The 26,728-nt window shown below is 42.9% G+C and overlaps 1 protein-coding gene across 8 annotated transcripts in view; it reads left to right on the forward strand.

Moving 5' to 3' along the window:
• Positions 1-26,728, forward strand: part of DCLK2 (doublecortin like kinase 2) — a 140,475-nt gene that overhangs the window by 82,748 nt on the left and 30,999 nt on the right. For 5 of the 8 annotated variants that reach the window (XR_004968352.1, XM_036314367.1, XM_036314361.1 and 2 more), the window contains exons 3-6: positions 4,302-4,404; positions 6,156-6,254; positions 7,379-7,429; positions 12,724-12,818. Coding sequence is in view for 6 of the 8 variants with exons in the window: in XM_036314367.1 (XP_036170260.1) it covers positions 4,302-4,404; positions 6,156-6,254; positions 7,379-7,429; positions 12,724-12,818 (348 nt within the window). In the remaining 2 variants the exon portion in view is untranslated. The remainder of the gene's footprint in view (positions 1-4,301; positions 4,405-6,155; positions 6,255-7,378; positions 7,430-12,723; positions 12,819-26,728) is intronic. The other 3 variants (XR_004968353.1, XM_036314364.1, XM_036314365.1) reach the window with 1 other exon arrangement.

The following is a 26,728-nucleotide window of genomic DNA, read 5'->3' on the forward strand; positions in this document are numbered from 1 at the left end:
TGAAAGACATTTAATTCCTCAATTAGAGCTTATGTCATCTAAGATGAGTTTTTAGAAAGTTACTCTAGGGCCAAAATTTGATCAACTGTTTGCGGAATAACTTCTTTAAGGAGCTATAGGATGTGACTGGTGTGTTCAAGGAGCTTATAGATTACCTTGGCTTAGAAAGCCAACATCATACGTCCTATAACAAGGACTGCCTTGCATGGGTTGACAGGAATTCACAGAAAGAGTGTAGATGTCTCCTCTAGAGAGGGTTCCTTAGAGCAGTGGTTCTCAAACATCCTAATGCCACTACCCTTTAATACAGTTCCTCATGTTGTGGTGACCCCCAATTTCATTGTTACAAATTTAACATAATTAAAGCATAGTGATTAATCACAAAAACAATATGTAATTATATATGTGTTTTCCGATGGTCTTAGGCGACCCCTGTGAAAGGGTCGTTTGACCCCCCAAGGAGTCGCAACCCACAGGTTGAGAACCGCTGCCCTACAGGAAGAGGGACTCAAAGCATTTTTTTATTTCAACAGAAATGTATTTAACAAAGCCTGCATGTTAGGTGCCATGTACTCTGCTAGAATTATAGTGATGAGCTAGACAAGGATCCTGTATGTATGCAGCTCCGCTGAGACATCTGGACACAAAACCAGACCACTACCTCAATGGTAATGTCTATGTTGGACAAATTACAGAGCTTTGAAGGAACACCTGGATGTGAAGGGCATGAAGATTTTTTTGACTGAATTTGAACAGAAATAAGTCCCAAGTGGACAATACTGTTTACCTACTTAAAATAGTGTTCCTTTTCTTCCCTCTCCAGAAGAGTGCACTCCACTTTTCCAAAAGAAGTCTCCAAAAATATAAATATGTAAGCTTTCCTTAGAAACAAAAATAGACTTCAGAATTTTTTAGGAAGAAGAGCTCTTAGAGAAAGCCAACCTGCTTTCCCATCCTCTCCTTTGTCACTCTGGAAAGGGAAAGAAATAACACGCTTACCAAAGAGCGCCAATGGCTCGGGAAATGGAGACCTCCTCTGGATCACAATGCAGTGTGCAGGGAAGATGGCAATCCTGTGTCCTCTGCCTTTTTTATTTTGAGGGAAGGATTTTCTATGCTCCTAGTATGTGCATAGTATTTTAAGTCTTTGTATCCGTCTCGATATCCTGTAATAGAGACCAAATAGAGAAAGAAAAAGAAAAGTGGTTGTGGCAATCTGTTAAGAACTAGCACTGAAATTATGGCTGCCACCTATTCCCCTTGACCTAATTAATCTGTCTACTGAAGGACCGAAAAATTACTGTTTTTTAACGGCCCACATTCATTTGGAGAGCTTAGATATGCTCCCATAGATACATTATTTCTCAGTTGGACGTCTCCCATTAGATACTGCTGATTGCTTTAATTTCGTACCTTAGCAGAAATATTACTTTCCCCTCATTTGTGTAGCTTTCTCTTATAAGCCACATAGCACCCATTATCCCTGAAGAGCTTCTTGCATTGAAGAAGGAATTAAAAGCAAACAGGAGGTCTTCTAAACTGATACCCTTTTCCTTACCCATGTTAAAAATGACTTTGAGATATTATTCATGGTATTGCTTTTTTTTTTTCCGAATCAGATGTAGTGACATGGCCCCTAACTCAAGGTTACATCTGTGTGTTTTTTTTTAAATTTTATGATAAAAGGAACAAACAGACCACCAGAGTTAAAGAACAAGAAATAAGTTTTAAGATAGAATTATTTGAGTGTCCAAACATATGAAATAGTCTTAGCTATTTTTTAAATTTTTTTTCTTGTTTAAAGTATTACAAATAGTGGTACATATGTCTCCTTTTTTCCCCCATTGACCTTCCCCTGGCTTTCCCTACCCCCCTAGTCTTAGCTATTGAATATTTTATTTTATGGGATGCTATTTTCATTGTTATTTATTCTTTATACTTCCATATTTCATAGCAGATGTTCTATTACAGCATCCTCCTAGTGTAACATTTTGCACTGTAATTATTAATTTTCTTGTCCATCTCCATGACTAGACTATGTGCTTCTTGTCTTCTGTTTATGCCTGGCATATAGCTGGTACTTGATCAAAGTTAGAATGCATACACAGCAGTAAATTAATGTGGCTCCTGTTGGGGAGAGAGTGTTAACTTACATTAGACCTCGGCATTTTACTAGATGTTTTCACTTAAAAAGTATCAACTGAGTTTGGGGCACTGCTAGCAACAATGAAACATCTTGTCCCATGTACGTGTGAAATTCAACCACAGGAAATAAGTGCATTACATGGTGGTGGAGATGGCAAAGTAGATGGCATCGGTGGCACCACCCACCCCAGAGAAGTTATTCTGTGTCTGTGAACTCAATTCCAATAGGAACAACTCCATACCAAGCCACAGTTCCATCAACAAAAATGTATTGAGCATTCAGCAAAGCTAGCACTCTCCTAGAGCCTAGGAAATGATGACCAGGAAGTATATGTGCCCATCTGGAGGTCATGGCACTAAAGGGTGGTCAGAAAGGCAACTCTGCCTGAGGATCAGCAGGAGCAGAAATACAGTGGCAAGAGCCAGCACTGAGATAGACGTGACCCAAATGTCATCCATAAACAGGACTGGATAAACACAATGCTGTATATGCATGTAACCGAGTATTTATTCATTCAGCCATAGAAAGGAATGAAGTACTGATATGTGCTCCAACCTTGTAAACACGCTATGTGAAAGAAACCAGTTGCAAAATGCCATATGTTGTATGGTTTCATTAATAGGAAATGTCCGAAGTAGGCAAATCCATAGACAGAAAATATTTTATGGGTGCCTAGGGATGAGGAGAGGGAGGCCTGGAGAGTGACTGTTAATGGACATGGGATTGCCTTTTAGGTGATGAAAATACTCTAAAAGGTTGTGGTGATGGTTGCAGAACTCTGAATATACTAAAACCAGCACGTTGTATACTTTAAATTGTATGGTACGTGAATTATGTCTCAATAAAGCTGTTTCACAAAAAAGAAACACCAGCACTGTGCAGATAGGGAACGCAAGGTAGTGTTGATGTGGCTGAGGCGGAGGTAATGATGGAAGTAATGATGCAGGAGAAATGGCAAAGTTAAGAGTGGGGGGAGGAGGGAGGGGCCTGGTGGGTCTCTCCTGGGTGCCCTAAGAAGGAGCATCGTCTTGTCAATGAAGAAAGCCCCGCAGTGGTGTGTGGTCGCCCTGGTACCTTTGAGACAGAACATAACATTGCAATCTTTCTTTCCACACCTGTGAGAACAGTGATGCCTAAAACTAGGGGAGCAGTGACTACTGGGATTTAGGGACCCTGTTACTGTCCTGGTATCGCAGTGCTGTGTTCAGGTCACCCTCGTTTTATTTAATCATGACCCCAAGGCATGAAAGTAGTGATGCTGCCAATTCAGATATGCCAAAGAGAAGGCATAGCGCTTCCTTTAAGTGAAAGGGTGTGTGTGTATAGAGTTTGGTACTACAATCCAAGCAGGGGTCCTCAAACTTTTTAAACAGGGGGCCAGTTCACTGTCCCTCAGACGGTTGGAGGGCCGAACTATAGTTTAAAAAAAAACTATGAACAAATTCCTATGCACACAGCGGCAGCAAAAACACCCGGCGGGCCGGATAAATGTTTTTGGCGGGCCGCGTGTGGCCCGCGGGCCGTAGTTTGAGGACCCCTGATCCAAGGTTTCAGGCATCCACTGAGGGGTCTTGAAATGTACTCCGCCCCCCTGACCCCCACAGATAAAGGGGGAATCCTGTATCTTTCCAAGCAGTTTTCATACATGAATCCCCCAAATACCCAAAGGTTCACTCTACCGGAGGTACAGAGAGTCATGGCCAGGGTGCCATGCTGGGAGGCGGAGCTGCTGGGAGAGTGAGGGAGGGTAGGTAGTAAAGAGACTAAACCAAGAGCAGAGACCCCATCCACCCCAGCTTTGCCGCCCATTAATCAGAAACCTGGAAAACATTGCTCTACCTTGCGTGTGCGTCCTTGACCTCATGGGTAGACAGGAATATTGGTACTGGCTGTGACCACCTCATTCTGGTGTTCTGAGGTCAGGAGACACTCTGAAAGCACCTTGTGAAGAGCAAAATTCTTGGAAATGTGATACCAAACAGCTTTTCATTCCAACTCAATATTTTAAGTGAGGCATAAAAATGTATTTAATTTGGGCTGCTTTGTTCATAATAAAGCATGTCCCACCTAAAAAAAATGTATTTAATTTTGCTGACTTTTTACTTCATGTCTAACATTTCTAATTTGTTTCTTGGATGTGATTTTTTTTTTCTAGGTTACTTGCCTGCAAGATTTTTTTGGCGATGATGATGTTTTTATTGCATGTGGACCTGAAAAATTCCGTTATGCCCAAGATGACTTTGTCCTGGATCACAGCGGTAAGGCGGTTCCTGGACCACCTCTGTAACCCTGAAACAGGGGTTTGGGATGTAGTACTGCGCTTGGGGCATGTTAAGTGGGCCTTAGCTCATTTTTGAAGAAAGATGGCATTGGCAGCACTATCTTTGAATTAATGGAAGTAGAGAATAAAATCAAAGTATTTACCTAGTTGTGAAAACAAAACACACACAACCAACCCCAAGTCAATAGTTAAGTAATTTTCATTTTTAGCAATTTTGTTCTCTTTACTGCATTGTTTTGCCTTAGAAATGAATTTCCTGCCCTCTTTCAGAATGGATGCCGGTTGTGCTACCTTAATTGTATGGACAGTGTTAAACTTGAAAAACAGTTAGTTGTACATTTCCAATGTCCATAAAGAGATACAAAAAATAATAACAACTAAGTTGTTGTTAATGATTTTTACCTTACTGTTTTGTTTGTAACTTTAGAAAAGCAGTGACATGTATTGTTTATATATGTAGAAAAATAATGCAGTTTTCATTGATGGGGTAGGATAGTTCTTTTCTTTTTCTTTTAGCCAATAGATGGAGTTTTCAATTAATTATCAATAACCTTGGTTATTTCCTTATAGTTTCTGGAAATATTGCTTTAAATATAAACCTATTACAGTAATAGTGATTATTTTCACCAGTGAAATCAATTTCATCTGTAACAAGGTAAAATCATACAGGCATAACATTTCACGGAGGAGAGGGTTATTAGAAATACAATCTCACTCTTTAAGTTCATGTTGAGGGAAGTTTTTCAAAAATTAGACTCAGGGGGACTCCTTCCATTTGTAGTGATTCTGACAGTCCAGAATTAGAGAAACATATTACCAAATAAATACGACAATCCATTGACTTTTAAAAATTCAGGATGGTCCATTCTGTAGAATCAAACTTCCTATGTAACCCCCCTCTGCCTCGTCCTCCCCCTTTCACAGTTGCCTTGGGTAATTTATCTACCTTGTGCTTGTGGTTCATTGATGTCCTCTTTGTTTTCCTGTTGCATCTTTCACTGCTGCCAAACTTCTTTGAGTGTTTCTGTACTGTCTTACATAGTCTCTTGGACTGGCCCTGCTTTAAACTGATAATATGACTGCCAAGTCCTTAAAGAATTGCAGGTCATGTCCTTTCCTATGACCCATGTAACGTTCTCCCTGATTCTCAGGAATGATTAAGGTTGCACAAAATATGCTTTTACATGTCATCTGTATTTTACATCTTTCTTGATGTTAGCATAATTTCATTTCCCAGTACTTCTTTGATGTCCATCTTGGTCATTTAGAACTGCTTACTTTAGCTCTAATACCTTACACGTTATTTGGCTATTTATGGGAAGACCAAAGTTACTGTTTAGTTTCCTCCAGTTTCGTGCTCCACACTTTGGAAAGATGGGACAGGAAGGGGTTCATAAATTAGGGTTCTGCATACCCTTTCAACATATGTTCAAGATTTGGAAAGAATCATAAAAGTGTAGCTTCTGCCTGTCCATGCTGCGGTCCAAACACCGTTGCACATGTTTAGATTAGGATTTGTGTGTGTATCAAGTTAGGACACTGGGCTCTCTGTGTCCATCTGGAATAATGAGGTGATGTTACAGATGTGTAGCCTCAAGGTGTACTTTTCAGATGGTAATAAAAAAATGACCAGGTAATGGTTCCAGGCAGGCAACTGCTTTCCCATGTGACCTTCCTCTGGCTAGTGTTAACACCAGATCTATTTAATGCACTTTGCTTCCTTTCTAGAATGCCGCGTCTTGAAGTCATCGTATTCTCGCTCCTCAGCTAAGTACTCTGGATCCAAGAGCCCTGGGCCCTCTCGTCGCAGCAAGTCACCAGCTTCAGGTAGTGAATGGGAGAGGAATGATGGCCATAAGAGCAGCATTTCACTCTCCTTTTGTTTTCTTCAATGATTATGAATCCTTGGTCTTCCCACTGCTTGTATGCAGCCAGGTTCCAGAACAACACGTAGATGACATGATTTTTAAAACCAAAAGTCGAAGTCTGTTTCTCAAAGTTGTAGTAAGTTGTCTAAGAAACTGGCTTGTTTTGTTCTGACACATTTTTTTAGAACAATCTTACTAGTTCAATTCTTCTCCTTGATATGTATGTAGAAGTTTCACATTTGACCATATTTGCATTTTAAATGTTGTGCTATATGGTTGTGGACATTTTCTTCTCTTGCCAATTTAAACCTTACACATACACACACCTAGCATAACAATGTATTTACTCGATAGGTTTCCACAGGCTTTTCCTTCATCAAGTAATTTAATAGTAGCCGTGATTCTTCTTGAAAAGAAGTGCTTTACTTACTTAAAAGTCAGACTTAACTGTACTTCAGCTTCTCTCGGGCCCTATGCCTATAGATTTGTCATCATTTTGAGCCTTTTGGTATTTAAAAAGTATAAAAACGTCCATGAACATCTTGATGTATCAATCCTACAAGCTTTGTTTATAGTATAAAAATTATGAATAACTTAACTGATATTGCCAGGGGCAGGGAATCTTTTTTCTGCCAAGGGCCATTTGGATCTTTATAATGTAATTCTCAGGCCATATAAAATTATAAACTTAAAAATAAGCCTGCTATACTTGTTCAGACATTTCAATTAACTCACCCTTAATGCCTGGGCAGGGCCAGGTCAAATGATTTCTTGGGCCTTATGCGTCCCATGGGCTGGACATTCCCCACCCTTGGGAAAGGCTTGTGAAAAACCATGATTTCATGTGGCAATCTAGAACATGTGAAAGTAGAATCAACAACTGTCTCAAGCATCCAATTTTTATAAAATACTACATTTGGGGGCCATTTTCCTGTTCACTGCTTCCCCCTTCAGCACCCACCCCACTTTCTCTGGGCTAGGTTGGTTCACCCTTCTGTTTGTGTGCAAGTTTAAGCCTGCTGAATAACCACTCTCCTTACTGTCTCCTCCTCCTCCTCCTCTGTGTATACTGAATGTGCACAGTAAAGAGGGGTGGCCCCTACTCCAGTGCCTACTCTACAGCCAAATCCCCAGGTGAGCCATGGTTAGTATGGCTTTGTCACTCAGCTGAGTTTCTGTTGTTGTTGTTTGCCACATTTCTGTTTCCTTTGCTCCATTTCCATGACTGTATCTGGCTGGTCCCAGTGTGCCTTTGTGCAGTACGCAATGCTTCACAGTACGGAGGGCGCTTCAGCCTCCCTTACCTACAGGAGAACCGGTCGTTGTCAGAAGGTCGCCAAGTGCCTGTCTGTGTGTAGTCACAGTCCTAAGCGATGGAGGAGTTAGTTGCTAGTCAGATTTGGAAAATATTCTATTGAAAAAGACTAAAGTTTGTTGGTAGTGTGAAAATGGCCACAGACACAATTGTACTATTCTATTGTCACCTTCATGCCTACCTTGAGCTTAATAGGCTCAATGCTTTCTTTCTCTTCTGAAAAGTGTAGACAAATATGAGTATTTTTAACTGAAAGCACCTTTCTGCTGTTAAGCTTATACGGTGCTTTCTGTAAGTATCTCACACTGGGAAAGCTAACATAGTAGGAAATTTGCATAAATGCACTGAACTGAGCTTATCTTATGGAAGATGTAGATTTTTGTCAGGTTCTTAGCTTTCGTTTAGTGATAGGGTTACCGCCTTCATAATTCTCCCTTTAGGTTTCTAGCTTGTGATGCTTTCATTATTGACCAATATTTTTGAAAGTATTCAGAAAAAACAAGCAAACAGTAAAGTCCCCAAGTTTATTTCTTACCTGAAGTTGAGGGAGGGGGGGATAGAAGCCTCACTTTGGGAGAGAATCAGGGGCATAATGAAGGTGTGGGAGCATCACAATGCCGCTGGTCGTTGCTGGTCATTTGTTATTTAGTAAAATAACAAATAAAAGTGGGGCGAGTGTTTCAAGAATCAGGTATTATGATGATTCCAATTTTGTCTCCCTGAGGTCGAAAGAGGGAAATTAACATACTGAACTGAAAGCATGTTTCATAGCCACATTTGTCTTTCAGACCAACTGCTTCATAACATCTATATATATAAAAGCCTAAGCACCTGGTCGACCATTTGACCAGTTGACATATTGAAAGTAGCTATGATGCACACTGACCACCAGGGGGCAGATGATCCAACCAGTAGGTTAGCTTGCTGCTAGGGTTCGGCCAATCGGGACTGGGCGAGACAGGCCGGACATGCCCTGGAACCCTCCCTGATCCCTCCCTAGCCGGCCAACCTCCTGTGGCCCCTTCCCAACTGGCCAGCCCATTGGCCCCAATTGGGACTGGGTGAAACGGGCCAGATACACCCTGGAGCCCTCCTTGGCCCCAATCTTGCACTGATGGGGTCCCGGATTGCAAAAGGGTGCAGGTCAGGCCGAGGGACCCCACAGGTGCATGAATCCATGCACCAGGCCTCTAGTAGTCTAATAAATGCATATATCATTTTACATTGCATTGAATTTGGAATGCTTAGTAATTGATTCACGAATCATCGCATTCCAGTACCCCAAATTTTTAACTGAGTCCATGTTTAGATTTGGGATAATAGAATAGATCTTACATAAGTAAACGGTGTGAGATTTTTTTTTTAAATACATTTTTATTGATCTCAGAGAGGAAAAGAGAGGGGAGAGAAACATCAATGATGAGAGAGAATCCTGCACGCCCCACACTGGGGATTAAGCCTGCAACCCAAGCATGTGCCCTGACTGTGAATTGAACCGTGACCTCCTGGTTTATAGGTCGATGCTCAACCACTGAGCCACGCCGGCAGGGCAGGTGTGAGATTTTAAAATCACCTTTCAGGGAGCAAGCGGCTTCTTTCTAAGAGATCAACCTCACCACACAATGCAGTTCTAGAACGCTGAGACCCCAGTCAGTTGCTGGGACTTCACTGTGATTCTGAAGAAAGTTGCTAAGTGGGGATGGGCAAAAGTAGGTTTATAGTTGTTCATATGGAGAAAGATATGCAAGTTGTGATTATTACAATAGCTTTATTAACTCAAAGAAATGTCACAATGCTGGACCTGGAGATTATTATGTTACGTGAAATAAGCCAGTCAGTCAGAGAAAGAAAAATCATCACATGATCTTACTTATATGTGGAATCTCATAAACAAAATAAACTGACCAATAAATAGGTCTGTATTTACTAATATTGTGTTCTCTTCCCCACTTCCAGCAAGGAAAGAGTTTTGTATTTTAAAAGCCACAGTACCCAGAAGTATAACTTGCTTTTATAAACCGCTTCAACTGTGGCCTACCTCTTAACCATTTAAAAAACTCCAGGGGACTCCTTGGAATTTCAAACAGAGCTAGTGACTTTGTAAAAATAATATTCTACTTTTTCAATCTTGGGACAGAAATATTCCCATGAGTGTTGTGGTTGACTGCATTCCTCATCCAAACTCCAATTTATTGTAATAGCAAACTAGTGTGTAAGAAGCACATAGAAGTTAATCTGGAAAACATAAGTGGGTAATAGTTACCATAATTGGAGCCTTCATAATTCTCCCTTTAGGTTTTTAGCTTGTGATGCTTTCATAATTGACCAATATTTTTGAAAGTATTCAGAGAAAACAAGCAAACAGTAAAGTCCCCAAGTTTATTTCTTACCTGAAGTTGAGGGAGGGGCGGATAGAAGCCTCACTTTGGGAGAGAATCAGGGGCGTAATGAAGGTGTAGGAGCATCACAATGCCGCTGGTCGTTGTGCACCTCCCAGTGGGCGGCGGCAGTGTCAGGGAGAAGGCACCCTGGAGCCCTGTCCCACGTCCCACTTCCCCTCCCAAAGACTGGACAGATGTGCAAGCAAATGATACTAAGGACTGCTCATTAGGACCTCCCAAATGCTGTCGGGAATTTAGAGGCTCCATGCGACAGTGTCTCTTTAGGATGAGAATTATTGGGGGGAAACGTGGACATGTCGGTACTGACAGCAGTTAAACCCTGGCAGTGAGTTTCGTTAAGAAACCCTGTTTAGGCCGGGGGTGTACTGTTAGGGAGATTGATCAATTACACAGATTATCATTGGCAGGAATTTATTTTTTCTCCTTTAGTCCCTTTTCTATCTCCATTCCAAGGAGAGCTTTGATATTAGTGTGGTGTCTGAATATTACTGAGAGCTAACAGCACTTACTGAGTAGGAACTGGTGGCCGATACAGATTCTGTGTGGTATGTAGGAAAAAACATCTAGGCTCACAGCAACTTGACTAGTTCGTTGTCCGTAATCATCTCTATTTTATATGAATTCCTGCCACCAGTTCCCTTTAAAGAGAATTTTAAAAAGATATAACATTAATTGAAATTTAACTTAATTGGCAAAAAATCAGGGCTGGTAAATACTCTTAAAAGTTTTTAATTAATTGGATAGTTACTTGTTTTGTACTTGCACTCTATATACCCACATACATTTATTAAGAAAATGTAGATAACTGATAATTATTTTGAGTAGTTTTAAATTAGAAAAAAAGTTACAGTTTGGTAATTCAAAAGTAAATAGAACTATTTTTCACTTTCACTGAATTTTTTTTAATCCTCACCAGAGGACATGTTCATTGACTTTTAGAGAGAGGGGATGGGAGAGAGGAGAAGAGATTCAGAAAGAGAGAGAGACAGCGAGAAAGAGACAGAGTCAGACAGTCATCTATGTGAGAGAGAAATATTGATTTGTTGCCTACTATATATGCCCCAACTAGAGATTGAACCCACATCCTAGTTATGTGCCCTGACTGGGGATCAAACCCTCAACCCTTCAGTGTACGGATGACCCTCCAACCAACTGAGCCACCCAGCCAGGTCTTCACTGAATTTTTTAAAATGAGCCATACATAAGCAAACATGACTTCATGGGTCCCTATCAACCCCTGTGGACATAGGATTTATCTAATCCCAAATACCAGACCCAGGACTTCTACCTCCACACAAGGACTCATACTCATCTTTTTTTTTTTTTTTTAATTGTGTTTGTTATATCTGATTGGTTGGGGTTTTTTTGTGTTTTTTTTTTTGTAAATATATATTTTATTGATTTAGAGAAGAAGGGAGAAGGAGAGGGAGAGAGAGACATCGGTGATGTGAAAAAATCATTGATTGGCTGCCTCCTTCACGCCCCCTACTGGGGATAGAGCCCACAACCCAGGCATGTGCCCTTGACAGGAATTGAACCCAAGACCCTTCTGTCTTCAGGCTGACACTCTATCCACTGAGCCAAATCAGCTAGCGCTGGTGTTCACCTTTTTAAATCACCTAGTCAGGACCTTTATGACTGCATTTTGCTTTTTATACTTATTAGCATCATTTAAAATAATAGGTGTCTGCTTTCTCATGTTACAAAAAGAAAAGGAGATGCACTTTGCTTTGCTTTCCATAGAGATGAATGGCCGTTTTGATCTACATTGGGCAAAAGCATCAAAGATTCATGATAAAAGGGGTTATAAATACTCCTTAGAAAAGAAAAAAAATTACACCAATATTTGATGTTAACTACCAGCTGTGAAATTACAGCAGACATAGATCCAGGGGAATCAATCAGGAATAAGCATGAGTCATGTGGAACTGTGTAGCGAGCATTCTGTAGTGTAGACTCTGTGACCTGCCTTCCCCTGTAGCAGCAGTGGCCGCACTCTTCCAAGCGTAGGCTCTGATTTGAACTTTAAGCCTGAGAAGTATGTGGAAGTTTGGAGGAGGGTGTATAAAAAAAAACTAAACATCAAATGTGCTAAATGATGGGGAAGTTAATCTGCGAAGAAAAGAAAATGAATTAGAAATAACTAGTCTAGATAAAAAGAAGTTGAAGAATGTTTTTGTATAGCCTTCAAAACAAATAAGTAGATGTTACAAGGAAAATGACCATTAATTTTCTTTTTCCATTAATAATGCACTTAGAAAATGTGTTTGGATTATGGTGGAACTGATTTGGGAGAGCCATAGAAAGTCTTGGTTATTCAGGCTGATATATATAGATAGCAGATATTGGGGGTTATGAGACAATCTTCATAGGAAACCATTGCAAAGATAACAGTCATTCATCCCTACCCTTGCTGGTAGGCAGGATATATGGACAAGTTCTCAAGTCTCATCTCTAGTTCCATAATGTTCTATATCTTTGTCTATGTCACCGTTGGAAAACTATTATTGAAAATAATCCTAGCTCCACTCCTTATTTGTCTAATACTTTGTCTGCGATACAGTACGATGCGTTGCGTTTGCTTTTTGCTGATTTGCCATCTGCTTTGAGCTTTAAATGAATGGAAGCTTCATGCATGTGCTTAGTGTTTGGACACGGTCTGGTTGTCTGGAGTTTTCAATGACCTCTCTCACCTTTGTGTCTCCTGTCAGTTAATGGAACTCCCAGCAGCCAGCTCTCCACCCCTAAATCTACGAAATCCTCCAGTTCCTCTCCAACTAGCCCAGGAAGTCTCAGAGGATTAAAGGTATGAAGTAGCCTGTGTGGCACGTCTGTATGACTTGACATTTTGAGTTGCATAGTTTAGTAGTTTCATTTGATCGGGGGTTTGGGTGCAGTCACAACTCGAGAAGGAAAGAGGTCGGGATTTGGAGCCAAAAAGACATGGCTTGGGCTCCTGTATCCGCTTTTATTTTGTAATGTTGGCCAACTTGGCTAACTCTTCTGAGCTGAACTGTTCTCTTGTCTAAAATGGGAATAGAAGGTTGTGGTTAGGATTGAATATAACATGGTAAAATACTATCAGTGGTAGTTTTCCTGTTATTAGCAAAAGGACTGGTAATGATGAAGCCTTAGAGAACTCAAAGATTCTTCTTAAAATCTCATTTTGAGTCATGACTTTAATATTAAATATATTAAATATTAGCAGCTAAACAGGTCCCTGCCACACTGATCAGCGTGTAGGACACAATGTTAATATTGCTAACATAGTTTGGCCTTGCATTTATAACTACTTATATACGCAAGTAGTAACACAAAAACAATATATTCATTTTGGTGAAGAACTTAGAAATAAATCTTAAGTTTTGAATGTGATGTCCTTATATAAACAGGAAGTTAACATGATTACCAGTTGGTTTCATAGGCATTTTATCTAATAGGGAGAAAAATGATGAGTAAAAGCAAATTTGAAAAATTTCAAGAAGCTTAATTTGACTTAGTAGCTCTCAATAATTTAAATTTACAAGAGAAAAATATTCCTGGTAAAGTAGCAATGAATTGTTGAGGTTAAACATGGACAGTTTCCTTCTGTAGAAACAGTCAGATTGTCTTTACGGGAATGTACTCTGAGAATTACCTAAATACATAGAGTGCCATCCTTGTATATATGAATGTGTACATTAACTTTCATGCTCCTGGCGTGTTGGGTTTGACAGTGGAAATATCCCCATGAGGAATACATTCTCCAAAATCGGTTAGTATCATCTGAGTGTTTTTCTTCAAGGATGTTGAAAAATGTTTTTCATTAGTAAATTACCTGGTGAAACACCGTATCCCCCCTCCCCCACCTTTGAGTGAATGAGGAATGAGAACCTGCCAAGCGGGGCATCCTGACCCCTTCAGTGCTGTGAGTTCTGTGGTTCCCCCACTTCTCAAAGGGTTTCATTCTCCATCTGACTCTGAAGTTTGCTCATCCTGCCCTAAGAATGTTGTGTCTACCCCCGAGTGAACTTGCATGGTTCTCATTTAAGTGCCTGAAATAAAAAGAAATTTTGTCCGGAAAAAGACAGACTGTTTTTGTGTCTCCTTGCTTCTGTTGATTGGTGGGATTTGGACTGTGGCCAGTAGTAAGTTTGGGATTGGAAGTCCCTAGCGCTCACCTCCCTCTGCGTGCTGGGCGCTCCTTGTATTTATAACCACCAGGCATTTTCTGAAGCGCTGAATAGGTCAGTTCACAGTCGATTCCAATGGGGTTCCGAACTGTCACTGCCAAAAGACATCATGTAAATTAAAGTTCGCTATAATTTAAGTATTTTTAGCTTTTCTTTCCCAACTTATTTTCCACCAGAATAGATCAAAGGTGCACTGTTTTTAATTTGAGTAACTTTCAAGAGAACTAAAATAAAAATAAATACAAGTCGATTCACCTTTTTTCTAGTTTCAGTTGTCTTATCATTTGTTGAAGCAAAAGCACATGGCTCCTAGTGCTGGTGATTGCTAACCCAACATTGCAAACCCAGCTGTGTGGTGAGCCTGTGCAGTCATTGGGATTTTCCACCGGGCTGTTGCTCCAGGCAGGGCTAGGATCCTTGACCTAAGGCTGATACTTCAGTCCCCGTTTACCAAGGGCCATGGTCATTTCCCCCTTTTATGTTACCCATTGGTAACTTGGGCTCCCATCTTTCTTCCTGGTCCATCTTCAACTCTGAACCCAACACTGTCCTTTTCGGTTGATGCTCCTGGGTCACTAGGTGCTGCTTGGCGCTCAGAGTGCACATCACTCCCTCACACATGAGTACAAATCCCACTCACATTTCTGGACTGAAGATTCAGGAAATTTTAAAAATGTGATGATTTGTATCATTGCTGAGGCATTAGATGATTAATCTCACTATGCTAAGTTTGTTTTAATTATTATAGTAACCTTAGCTCACAGGTCCCTCTGGGGCACACAGTAAATTCTGAAAGGTTACGTACTGATGTCAAGAAGAATAAAGGGAAATGTTGATTCCTGGAGGTAAAATGAAATTATCAGTAAGGCAGAGAGCAGAGATCTTCCCAGGCCCCTTCACGCCCACTCCCCCCCCACCCCCTCCTCCACCACACTTGAGCCCTGTGGGCTTTGCTAACAGCTGTGAAACCTCTGGGTTTTTCTTTCTCTCATCTGTAAAATAAGAACGCTTGATTTTAAAGTACCTCTAAAAATGGTAGGATTATAGTCTTTTTCTTTTTTTTTAAGTTTCCAGAAAACCTACCTAGGAGGCTGGGGAGTCTATTTCTCATCTCACTTTAAAGCTGATGTAGAATCACCGAATTTTACATCAAATATTAGCAGCTAAAGGAGTCCCTGCCACACCGATCAGCTTTTAGGACACAATGTTAAACATCTCCACCCCTGCCTGTTCCCACAGGTCGTGCATCGTGGAAAATTCATCTCCTTACCCTTCCCAGCAATCTGTGGTGCATATTGTCATTTCCAGGGATGAAAATCTGCCCTGGAAAAGCTACAAGTTAGTCATATGTTACTTACTGTACAAAATAACCCTAATTTCAATGTCTTTGTAAAGCTCTAGTCAGCATCTGTCCACATTTGCATTATTCTCCCCATTCAGCAGCATTACCAATGGAGAATTACAGATAATTACCATGTGTTAGTGCTATGCTTTTTCTTCCCCCTTCATTTAAAATCGCCCATTAAGATCAATTAAGAGGGGAGGTCAGACAACGGAGGACTGTTTTTCATGGGCTGAAATTTTTTACCACTATTTATCCTCGTTAGAAGCTTTATGGCTTTGGGGATTGATAACCTTTTTCCAGAGAATCGGAGCATTGACAAAGCAAGCTAAGCCGGGACGGCGTGTGCAGGTGTCGACGCTCATGTCTCTCAATCTGCTAGGACACAGCTTTGGGCAGATTTTATTTATTTATGTTTTACTATCTGGATTTTACTTCATAGGGAATTAAGCAAACAAGTCACAAGCAAGCAGAGTTTGATGTTCTGCCACAATTTATCCCCCCTTTGTGCCGATTTCTGGGAATCGATTTGGTGCTTGGGTGGGAACACTGGAAGAACTGAAAGTGAAAGTCAAGTGACGGTGTAATGTCTAATCTCTGACCACGGTGTCAGTGGCATTTCTGTTTGCCCATTGAAAAGGATGAGAGATGCAAAAGCAGCCCTCCCTCCACAAAAGCACTCAGCGTTTTCTCAGTGCTCCCTGAGCAAAAGGCGTCTGCATCCATAAAACCTCCACACTCGCTGCGGGCTGGACAGAGTCTGCAGCGGAAGCAAGGCTTTCTTCAAATTGTAGAAAGTTTTTGCAGGATGGGAGCTTAAAAAATAACATGGTGACTGAGTTAATCAAGGTTCTGAGAGACTTCAGGACCACCGAGCATGAGTCATCCCTCAGTTATAATTTTTCGGTTTTGCAAGATAGTGACCGCAAACCATTGAATGTGAAACCTGGAAGTGGTCACGGATCTTTAATGAATGTAGTGTTCGTTTTATAGTTGGAGAAACTGAGGTGCAGGGATGTGATTTGCTCAAGATCCTAGTGGCCAGTGGGATCTCTGACCCTGTCAGGGTCTGTGTCCCTAACCTCTGGTTCCCCCCATCACTGGTGGGTCTGCATCAAGGACTCCAACACAGGCACCCCAGGGGGAAGCCTGTGTGATTATTACGGAGGAGCTATGCTGTGCCAGTCTTTTAGGAGAAAGAGTGCTGGTCTGGGTTGCTTGCTGAGTTCCTGGGTTTAGTTCTGCACAAATGCTCTGAATGAAAAAGGGTTGTGAGATTAGGAAAGGAACGAGGAGGGGAGGGTGGGGAAAGGGAGGTGGAAAGATCGAGAACTCCTTTTGATAACTTTTCCTGGGAGACTTGGCGGGGTGGGGATTTCCTAAGAGGTATCTAATGCGAGCTCTTTTCAAGTGAAATGGTCTGTCTATACTGTGTGCCCAGCACTTCCTGCTGATCCTATAAAGTTTTAGTAAAATGCCAAAGCTCACAGTAGGTTAAGGTTATTGGCTTTCTTTGGAGCTGGGTATTGTCAAGCTTGGCATAGTTCGGAAACAGCTTAGTCCAGGCCCAGGAAACGCATGGGTGCATGGATCTGAGCTAACGTTACATGGTGGGCCTGTGATGAAATCCCTGTTGTGAGGAGTGGGGTGGCAGAGCTGGGATTGGAAAGCAGAGCTCATGCTCATAACCATCACTAGCCTCCAAGGACACCGTGAGAAAGCAAGACCAGTCTGTTCAGCGTGATTGGAAACAACGCGGTCAGACCGAATGTTCACTAGATGAGATGCTAGGGCCACCTGGCAAGTCCGCATTGGGCCTCTTCCCCAGAACCGAGGCCCTAGGTATTAGAATTTGGCTTTGCTTTTGTGTGGACTTAGGGACTCGGGCTTTCTTGAAGGGCGATGCCACTCATGGTGATAGTCACCTGGAGAGGAGGCGTTCTGCAGGCCAGACACGAGCCCCCTCCACACGGTGCTGCCATCAGGCACACGGGGAGCCCAAAGGCCTTTGCAGTAAGTCCAGTTCATGCCAAGTTGTTCTGGGCCCATATCGAGAGAGAGCGTGATGGCTCCTTCGTAATTAAAACTGTCCAGAATGCCTGGGATTGGTTTTGCTTGGCTAGTCACTTCGCTCTGTGACCTTGGGCAAGTCACATCACCCTTCATTATAAAAAGGGGACTAGGACCTGCAGCCCAGGGTTGAGATTAATTGGTTAAATATAGAAAAAGCTTCTGAATAGCTTTGTCCTTCTTTCTTGGGGTTTTTCCAGGTTCAGTTTTCTCTTGAGGGAAGTTTCACTTGCAAAAAGAAATGGACATGCAGTGTAGGGTAGGAGAAGAAAAGAGAAAGTGAGACAAGTCAGACTCCAGATCTTATTACCACTTTCTATGATGACTTTCCCTCCCAACTCTATCTTTCCTGCCCTCTCTCCATATTCCATCCTATTAGTAATCTGTAGAGAATTCTATTAGCTGTAAGTTATCTCAAAACTTAGCAGCTTAAAACAACAATAAAAGATGATTTTTTTTTTTTTTAAATCACACAGTTTTTATGGGTCAGGAATTCAGGAGCAGCTTCACTGGCTGGTTCTGGCTTAAAAATTTTGATGAGGTTGTAGTCAAGGTGAGCACCAGGCTACAGTCACCTGAAGACTTGGTTGGGGATGAAGGATCCCCTTCCAAGGTGACTCACTCTTGTGGTGTCAAGATGCTGCTGGCTCTCGGCAGGAGGCCTCCGATCTCTGATGTTGGAGCCTCTCCATAACTGGCCTGAGTCCCTCAGAGCAGGGCAGCTGGGTTTCCCCAGTGCAAGAGATTGACAGTGCCATGCAGAAGCTCTTCTTTCTGTGACCTCGCCTTGGAAGGCAGACACCGTTTCCTTCATAGCCTCGTAGTCACACTCATCAGCTAGTTCAGCCTGGGAGGAGACGACACAAGGGCATGAACGCCAGGAGGCGAGGCCCATGGGAACCATGTTGGAGGTTGGCAACCACACCCCTTCTCTCTGCTTTCATCTCTGTATCAAGCCACTCAAAGTTTCTTTCTTAGGCTGTCCCTGCTCCCTTCATGGCTTTCTGTACACTGTCTTTTAGGAGGGCCATACAACTCTCTCTCCCCGTCATTGTTATTGCTTTATTCTCCTTCCAGTCCTTTTGTTCTCTAGAGCCATCACACCTTACCCATTCCCTTCTCTCCCCTTCAACTCCTAGAATCTCACCTCCACTGACATTTTTTTCTCTTCATCCCCATCTTCCTGACCCTCTGTCTTCCCCTCGACCTCAGCCACGACCTCCTGTTTCTTCTGCCCAGTTCCTCAGAGTCCCTTGCATCTAGCTGATCACCCCTCCCCCCCAGGGAATATTTATTATGCTTAAATCACAGCATGTTCTGTGGGACAGAGAGGCAATAAAGAGTACTAAATGTGTCATCAGCTGCCAGATGGATGAAGAAAGCATTTCCCTGAAATTTAATTCATCATCCGCATCCCAATTTAAGACTTTCAAGGCTGTAGTAACTTCAGGTTTCAGAACCCGGGGCACATCTGCGGACACTGAAGAATAAAATGTCTCACGTTTGAGGCTGAGGTGTATGCCCAGAGGCTGTCTACTGTGAGCATTCTTGTTGGTTGAAAGAAGAAACAAAAAAAAAAAAATAGTACATTTGGAACAGTTATCCAACATCTTGAGGTTATAAACTGTCTGGTGTGCTGATATTTTATCTGATGATGTCTCCTGGGCCTGCTGGTGGTGAAAGATTTTCCAGATTTGTGAGGTGTGATGAAAGGGCTGGTAGTATCTCACACTGATTGGCAGAGCTAAATGTAACTCTTTGACCTTCTGACCTTCAAAACTTCTTTTCGAAGCTGTGAAATGTAAATCCCCAGTAGCTACTGACCTTGGATGCTTGTGCTTCTCCCAGGAGCTTTGGCTTTTCTTTGGTATTTCAAGCCGGTTAAGAATATTTGGTACTAGGAGACTGACTCCTTTTAGATCCTTTTTATTGCCCCAGAAAGGTTGGGTGGTAACTTCATCTTTGAATGTAATTGATTTTATTGACAGAATCCAAAAAACAAAAGAGGGACTGAGCAGTTTTGAAGACTTCAGTGCCCTCTCAAAATAAATCATCTTAATGAGTCTCAGACTCAGGTTGAGGACAGTGATTTGCACATTGAAGCTGCTCAGTAAATAGAAGCATTTGGTGGGTAAATGACCCAACGAGGCTGCAGCACCCCTTTGTGGGAATGGAGGGGGAGTTTGTGAAGCACATCAGTGTACAGGTAGGATCCATTGTGAAAACTTTATTTGAATATAAGCCACATGCGTTCATCTTAACTGCCCCCTTATTCATGGAAGTGATGGTACCAAGAAAATGCTTCTGGCCAGTGGATTAGAGATAATTGGACAGAGTTACAAGTTATGACTTAGAGCTCATTGTAGTGAACTGGCCTGTGCCAGTGTGCACCACTGGTAGCCTCTATAGTTGAAACCGAAGATACGGGCACCTCGCCCACTACCTTGGCATCCTAGGAATGGATGGTACCTCTCACTGAAAGCAGGCAGACATGGCCCTACCATCTGTCTGTTGTTCAGAATCTACTAAGCCAACCTTTTGCTTGAAGCTCACTTGAAGGAATGTGCTGAGATTCTGTGCTGGTTTGGGAAGGGAGGCCGTGTAGTCAGTCAACTGATATGGCAACGATTGATTCTCAGGGAACAGAAAAGCACAAGTCAGCTGCTTCCACATAGCCCGTTCTTAGACTGTTGAGCTGGTTGCTGTCTTCAGCCTATACCTGCATAGTTAGGGGTTTCTGTTTATCACTGCTCACCACTATTAACCAATCACAAGTCTCAAGAGCCATTAATTTTTCTAAATGAATCCACGTCTAAGGTATGGCTACAGATAAGAATACTTTGAATGTTACCAACCCCTAGGTGCTGATTCAGATTAATTGTTCACAAATCTCACTACTGGTACTAAGTATTTCAGAGTAAATTGTCACAAATTCTAATATAAAATGATAAAGCTTTCTGTTTTAAAATGCCCTCCAATTCAGTATTTGTAATAATTGACACTGGATTTATTTCTGAAGAATGGAATTGATGTTTCTGGTATTTTATTTTTTTGTTAAATATATATATTTTATTGGTTTTTTACAGAGAGGAAGGGAGAGGGATAGAGAGTTAGAAACATCGATGAGAGAAAAACATCGATCAGCTGCCTCCTGCACACTCCCCACTGGGGATGTGCCTGCAACCAAGGTACATGCCCTTGATCAGAATCGAACCTGGGACCCTTGAGTCTGCAGGCCCATGCTCTATCCACTGAGCCAAACCGGTTAGGGCTGGTATTTTTTTTTTTTAACCACAAAAATCACTATGGAAGCAAAATTTGCTTGCAAATAATATCTAGTATACTGATTAAAAATGTTTACCTTTCAGAGGTCTTTTCAAAGAAAAAAATTAAGGTCTCTATGTGAAGAAAGGCTGTGAATTTATCAGTTTGTGTATTACCATATGTGATAAGTTTACAGGAATGTGAGACATGTTCTAGAGACTCCACAGTGAATATTTTCATGGGTGAATCTGCTGTTGGGTGGCATTCTTTGGTTAAGGTAATAACCTTGCAAGACTTCTCTCCGCCTGTTCTTAGAGGGGATAGTGTGAGATTAGCCAAATAGCCCCTCGGCTCTGGAGTCAAACCTGGGTTTAGATTCATTTGCTGTGGTGTTTGGGCAAGTTACCTAACCTCCCTGAGCTTCGGTTTCTTCATAAATCAGAGGGTGTGATGATAATAATTCATAAGGCATAAAGTACTCATTTCAGGACTTGGCACAAAATAGGCATTCAATAAATTGTAATGAGTGCTGTCTCCCCTTTTCTTACAAAAAGAAAGTTGTTTGGCTATAGATGACTTGCAATGACTGTGTTATTGGATGAGTGACAGGGAGAACGTAAAGTAGCTGAACAATTAATTACACTTGCTGCCAGAAACTTCCTCCACAGAGGTTCTCAACCTTGGCTGCACGTTAGATCTTCTGTGGAACTTAAGAAACACCAATGCCTGGGCCCTACATCCATCTTTAATCTGCGGGAGAGCCTGCCATAGAATTTTCCAAATCTTTCCAGTATGTACAGCCTTTCCTAGTATAACCAAGGACTGAGAGACACTGCTTTAAAGCAACAACACTACTCTGAGGGTGGTTCTGTTCTAGAGTTTTAAAGTATTTTGTTGGAGAAAAAGCTTGCTCAAGAAAGTTCTTGTGGACCAGCGGTATGCCTATGACCAAATTTGGCCCATTGCTTGTTCTTTATAAATAAAGTTTTATTGGAATACAGCCATGCTCATTTGTTTACATATGGTCTGTGGCTGCTTTCATGTTATAACAACAGAGTTGAGTAGTTACAACAGAGACCGTATGACCTAAAGTGTTGGTCTCTGGCTCTTTAGAGAAAATGTGTCTGACCCCTGCAGTAGGCCACTTAAAATGGAATCACAGTGCCATTTTCCAAGATGCATTCAAGAAAGTCAACTTATTACACAAGACTATCTCCTAGATTCTGTCAAGTTCTTCCCTCCACGAAAAATCAAATAGTATCCTCAAATGTCAATAGTCACATGCTGTAATGCATCGATATAGCCCAGGGGTCCTCAAACTTTTTAAACAGGGGCCAGTTCACTGTCCCTCAGACCGTTGGAGGGCCGGACTATAGTTTAAAAAAAAACTATGAACAAATTCCTATGCACACTGCACATATCTTATTTTGAAGTAAAAAAACAAAACGGGAACAAATACAATATTTGTATTGGCATGTGGCCCGCGGGCCGTAGTTTGAGGACCCCTGATATAGTCACTTTTGCTACTTAAAAAAAAGTATTGCCTATTTCTGAACAAAGCATTGTTAATACAGTACTTACCATTCCTCTTTATTTTATTTATTTAATATTTTTATTGATTTCAGAGAGGACAGGAGAGGGGGGAGAGAGAGAGAAACATCAATGATGAGAGAGAATCATTGATTGGCTGCTTCCTGCATGCCCCATACAGGGGATCGAGCCTGCAACCCCAGCATGTGTCCTTGACTGGACACATGGACTCTTTAGTCCACAGGCCTATGCTCTTATCTGCTGAGCCAAACCAGCTAGGGCCCATTCCTCTTTAAATTTTAGGTTTTGTAGAAATTTAATCATCTATGTATGAAAGAACTTTAATAGAGGACACTCTGCCTTGACTTTCTGGCTAAAAATGCAGAAAGCTGGAATGCGACTCATTATCACATGGACTCACTCAGCCATGAGTGCCTTTCTAAGTGATCCTGGCAGCTGAGAACACTTTATAGCTTTTTCCGCTCTGTTTTAAGTCTTTTATTGAAAAGGTTCTTAGCAGAAGCGAATTCGTGTGCATTTCCCTTCCCTGCTCATAAAAACTGAGCTGCTCCTGCTAGAGGAGGAGGTGGGCAGGGCAGCGGTGCAGGTCACGGAGAACACGCTCCCCAATATCTCCACAGCTTTCATCACCTTCCCCCCTGGACCAATCAGGGCCTCCTCAGGAAATAGTCCCCCTCTCCTCCCACCCCTCAACACAATCCCACTGCTTTGAACCGCTCAGTAATTATGGAAGCTATCTTGAAAGAGCCCAGATGCTGTCATCCACTTATGCTTTATTGAGGGGACCTCCCCAACGGGCAGCGTCCAGGCACTTTCTTTGTGCTGTCTCAGCACCATCGTTGCTGATGGAAGCATGAAAGCTCATTAGCATTGTAAGAGATTTTAATAACAGTTCTTAGTTAGACAATAGAAACGAGACAGGTTTCATCAGGAATGCCATGTTTGAATCACTCTGGCGCTAATGCAACCCGTGCTTCAATACGAGAATGATTCTCTTACCAGAGACGGAGAAATATGTACATTGTGCCTGGGAGACAGGGAGACTTTCGTAGGCATAGCGTTACCCCTTGGTTTTCACGGCTCTTTGTCTGCGTGTCTCTCGGGACGCAGGGAGTGCTCTGCTCTATAGCTCCCAATAGACAAGCTCTGCCTGCTCCCGGGATCTGTCCAGAGATCGTGGTGAACACCCGGCTTTTCTCAGACCCTGGATCTCCGAGCTCCATGCCTGGGAGGTCAAGTAAATGTAATCACCAACTGTGAGAACAAGCATTGCAAGTGCAGATCTTCGCCTGAGCAAAGCGGCTCTTCGCTGACTCTCAGACCCTCGGAGCTGCAGGAGCCACAGCCTGGATGTCAAGGTCGTGTGGAAGGGTTGAGGTGCAAACAGGAGCCTCTTCACAAGACTGCAAACTTCTGGGCAGCACCAAGTTTGTCCCTTCACCTTTGTGGCCTCTAAAAGCCCAGCACAGGTCGTTGCTGTGGGAGGAAAGGTCACTGTCTAGTCAGTGGGGCTGGAATAAGGGGATTCCCCTTAGTTTTTCACGTCATTTTCTTCATGAAAGCTTTATTTTTCTATTAAAGGAACATATTTGGATAAGTAATTACATATCACTCCTGTTAACTCTATTTTTAAAAATGCTTTTTAAAAAACCATCATTCCATTTGAGAATTTTGAAAAATGTTCTTTTTGCCATTCTTGGCTAAGAAGGCTGCATTTCCCGGGGATTTCATGAGACCTTTGTCAGGTACACACAGGAGCTGGCTTTCGTTTGACCCTTCACCCTCGCCCTCTCCGTGAGGCCACCCTCTCCTCTGAGGCACATGCCTTCAGCCCAGTTGCCACCCTCGTTTAGTCGCCAGAGAACCAGCTTCTGCCACCTGCTCCGTCTCTTGGTCTGCCTCTGCTCTTTGCTGCCCCCAAATCCCAACACCAGCCATGTTCATCCCTGCTGGGCTGTCCAGGGAATCAGGACAGGTGGGCGGGGGTCTAATCCAAGTAAAGGGGGTAAGTCACAGTGGGGCGTAGACACTCATTAAACACTCTGAGGGGGTCACCCATCCATGTGAAAATGTACACAGAGGTAATAATGCCTCCATTTTAGCCCCTTCAAGACTTCCTTCTTAGAGAGCCCTTGAGTCCGAAAGAATACATCAGCTTGCAGTGAACTACAGCTTACTCAGTTTAGCTTAAGAAAGGGGCTTATTTGAAGAGAGTTACCCGTTTCCAGGAGAAGTAAGCAAGCCGGCCTGGGACAACGGCAGGTGGGCTCAGGACCTCCGCAGGGGCGATGGGCCTGCACACCGCACATGTCCCTCCGGCTCTGAGGGCTGGGAAGGGGCGGTTCCTACCCGGTGCCCAGGCCTGACCAGCCAGCTGTGGCCTGAGGTGTGGGGCTGCCCTGCCTGGGCCAGGTGAGGTTTAGACACGGAGATGAGCTGGTCCGTGCTCACTGTTGTTCCTGGGTGCTGACAGTCCTCCTTCAGCACTGCAATCTAGGCAAGCAGCCATCTAGGGGATGTCTTTCCATTTATCTTTTGAGAAGATAATGTCCAAAAAATGACATTTCTCTCATCTTTATTCCATTAAGAATTTGGCTGATAGGAATTTAATTTGGATCTCTCTTTCCCTTGACGGACAGTTTTCAGACTAGGAAGGGTTGGATGGGAAGAGGAACAGACTTTGAATCATTTAGCAGAAGTTCTCTTCTAGCCGTTGCTCATTCAACAACCTAAAAGCAGCCTGCAGTCACTCGCTTCGAGGCTCCGTGTGGGATAGACGCTTTAAGGCAGCGGTTCTCAACCTGTGGGTCGCGGCCCCTTTGGTGGTCGAACGACCCTTTCACAGGGGTCGCCTAAGACCATCCTGCATATCAGATATTTACATTACGATTCATAACAGTAGCAACATTACAGTTATGAAGTAGCAACGAAAATAATCTTATGGTTGGGTCACATGAGGAACTGTATTTAAAGGGCCAGAAGGTTGAGAACCACTGCTTTAAGGAGAGATGCTAGTAACTGGTATTGAATTAGTGTTCCATGTCAGTGGCTGTGCTAAATGATTTTACCTGTGTGAGCTAATTTTAATTCTTTAGCAAATCTTTGAGCTAGGTGCTGCTGCTGTCCCTCTATTCAGAGCAAAAGAGAAGACCTGGAAAGGTTAAGTAACTTTTCAACAAAAAGAGATTGTCTGAGTTAATCTAAGTATTAAATGTATGGGGGGGAAGGCAGTGGAAACAAATTGGACAGGCAGGCATGGTGGCATCACGACCCGAATGCTACACTGAAGATTTGGGGGTTATTCTGTTGGTAACACAGACCCACTGAGGTTTTTGGATCCTGGGGCTGATACCAGAACCGTCCTGTGTAAGTTTTTCTGGCAACGGTGCGTGGACCAGGGGAGACGAAGGGGGCCGCTGGTGAGCTGCCGAGAGAAGCGTGAGGGGGACAGGGACCAGGTGGGAGCTGGAGGACGGAACAGTGGAGTGCATGGTGGTTTTCCTTTCCTTCCCCTCTGGTTTACATCCCTGCTTGGGGCCTTGTTTTAAACATCCTAGCATAGACTCCCGCCTGTTTAGAAAGCGCCTAGTATTGCAGTGGCATAAAACAATAAAACAAAACAAATGCAATTGCTACATTTTGAAAACCTTTCCTTGTTGACCAGTTACCTCGTATTGTGAGGAAGCAACATGATTGACTTCTGAGGAGTCCGGTGTTTAGTGCAGCATTTGTCCCCCAGAAAGGGCCCCCCACGCACACCCACGTGCCTGCACAGCACTTGCCAGGGCAGAGGGAAGAAAACAGACCCCTGTGCGAGGGGTGTTTGCCACGCAGGACGGGGGCTCGTTTGGTGTATCTCACGTTCCTTTCCCGTGGCCTCGGGGTTCCTAACAGGACACGCTGCTGCTGGCGTTATCGTCCACGCAGGTGCAGCTGCCTTGGGTCTGAGCAAACAGCCCTGGTGTTGCATGCCTCTCATTCTCAAGCCTCATCTTTTACCCCAGAAGAACTTGTGGGTGATCCTGGTTGAAGGAATGTTTTATAAGCATTGGGCTCTCCTGGGGTTTGAACCAAACCCAGCTCCGGTGAAATTCACCTCACCCAGAGGTGAATAGACCCAGTGACTCCAACCAGTGGGCACTCTGGGAAGGGCGGTCCCTGCCGTGGACCTGTGTCCTTGATGCTTTTGTGGAGCAAGCGTGAGTTAAGCACCGTGTGTACCAGACATGGTCCTGCACGTGGGGGATGCGGCCATGAAGATGGGCCAGAAGCTACCAGGATAGCTGGATGTGTGAACACAGATGCAAGTGTGGAAAC

Source organism: Myotis myotis, unplaced genomic scaffold (assembly GCF_014108235.1).
Source record: "Myotis myotis isolate mMyoMyo1 unplaced genomic scaffold, mMyoMyo1.p scaffold_m19_p_6, whole genome shotgun sequence".
Lineage (NCBI taxonomy): Eukaryota > Metazoa > Chordata > Mammalia > Chiroptera > Vespertilionidae > Myotis > Myotis myotis.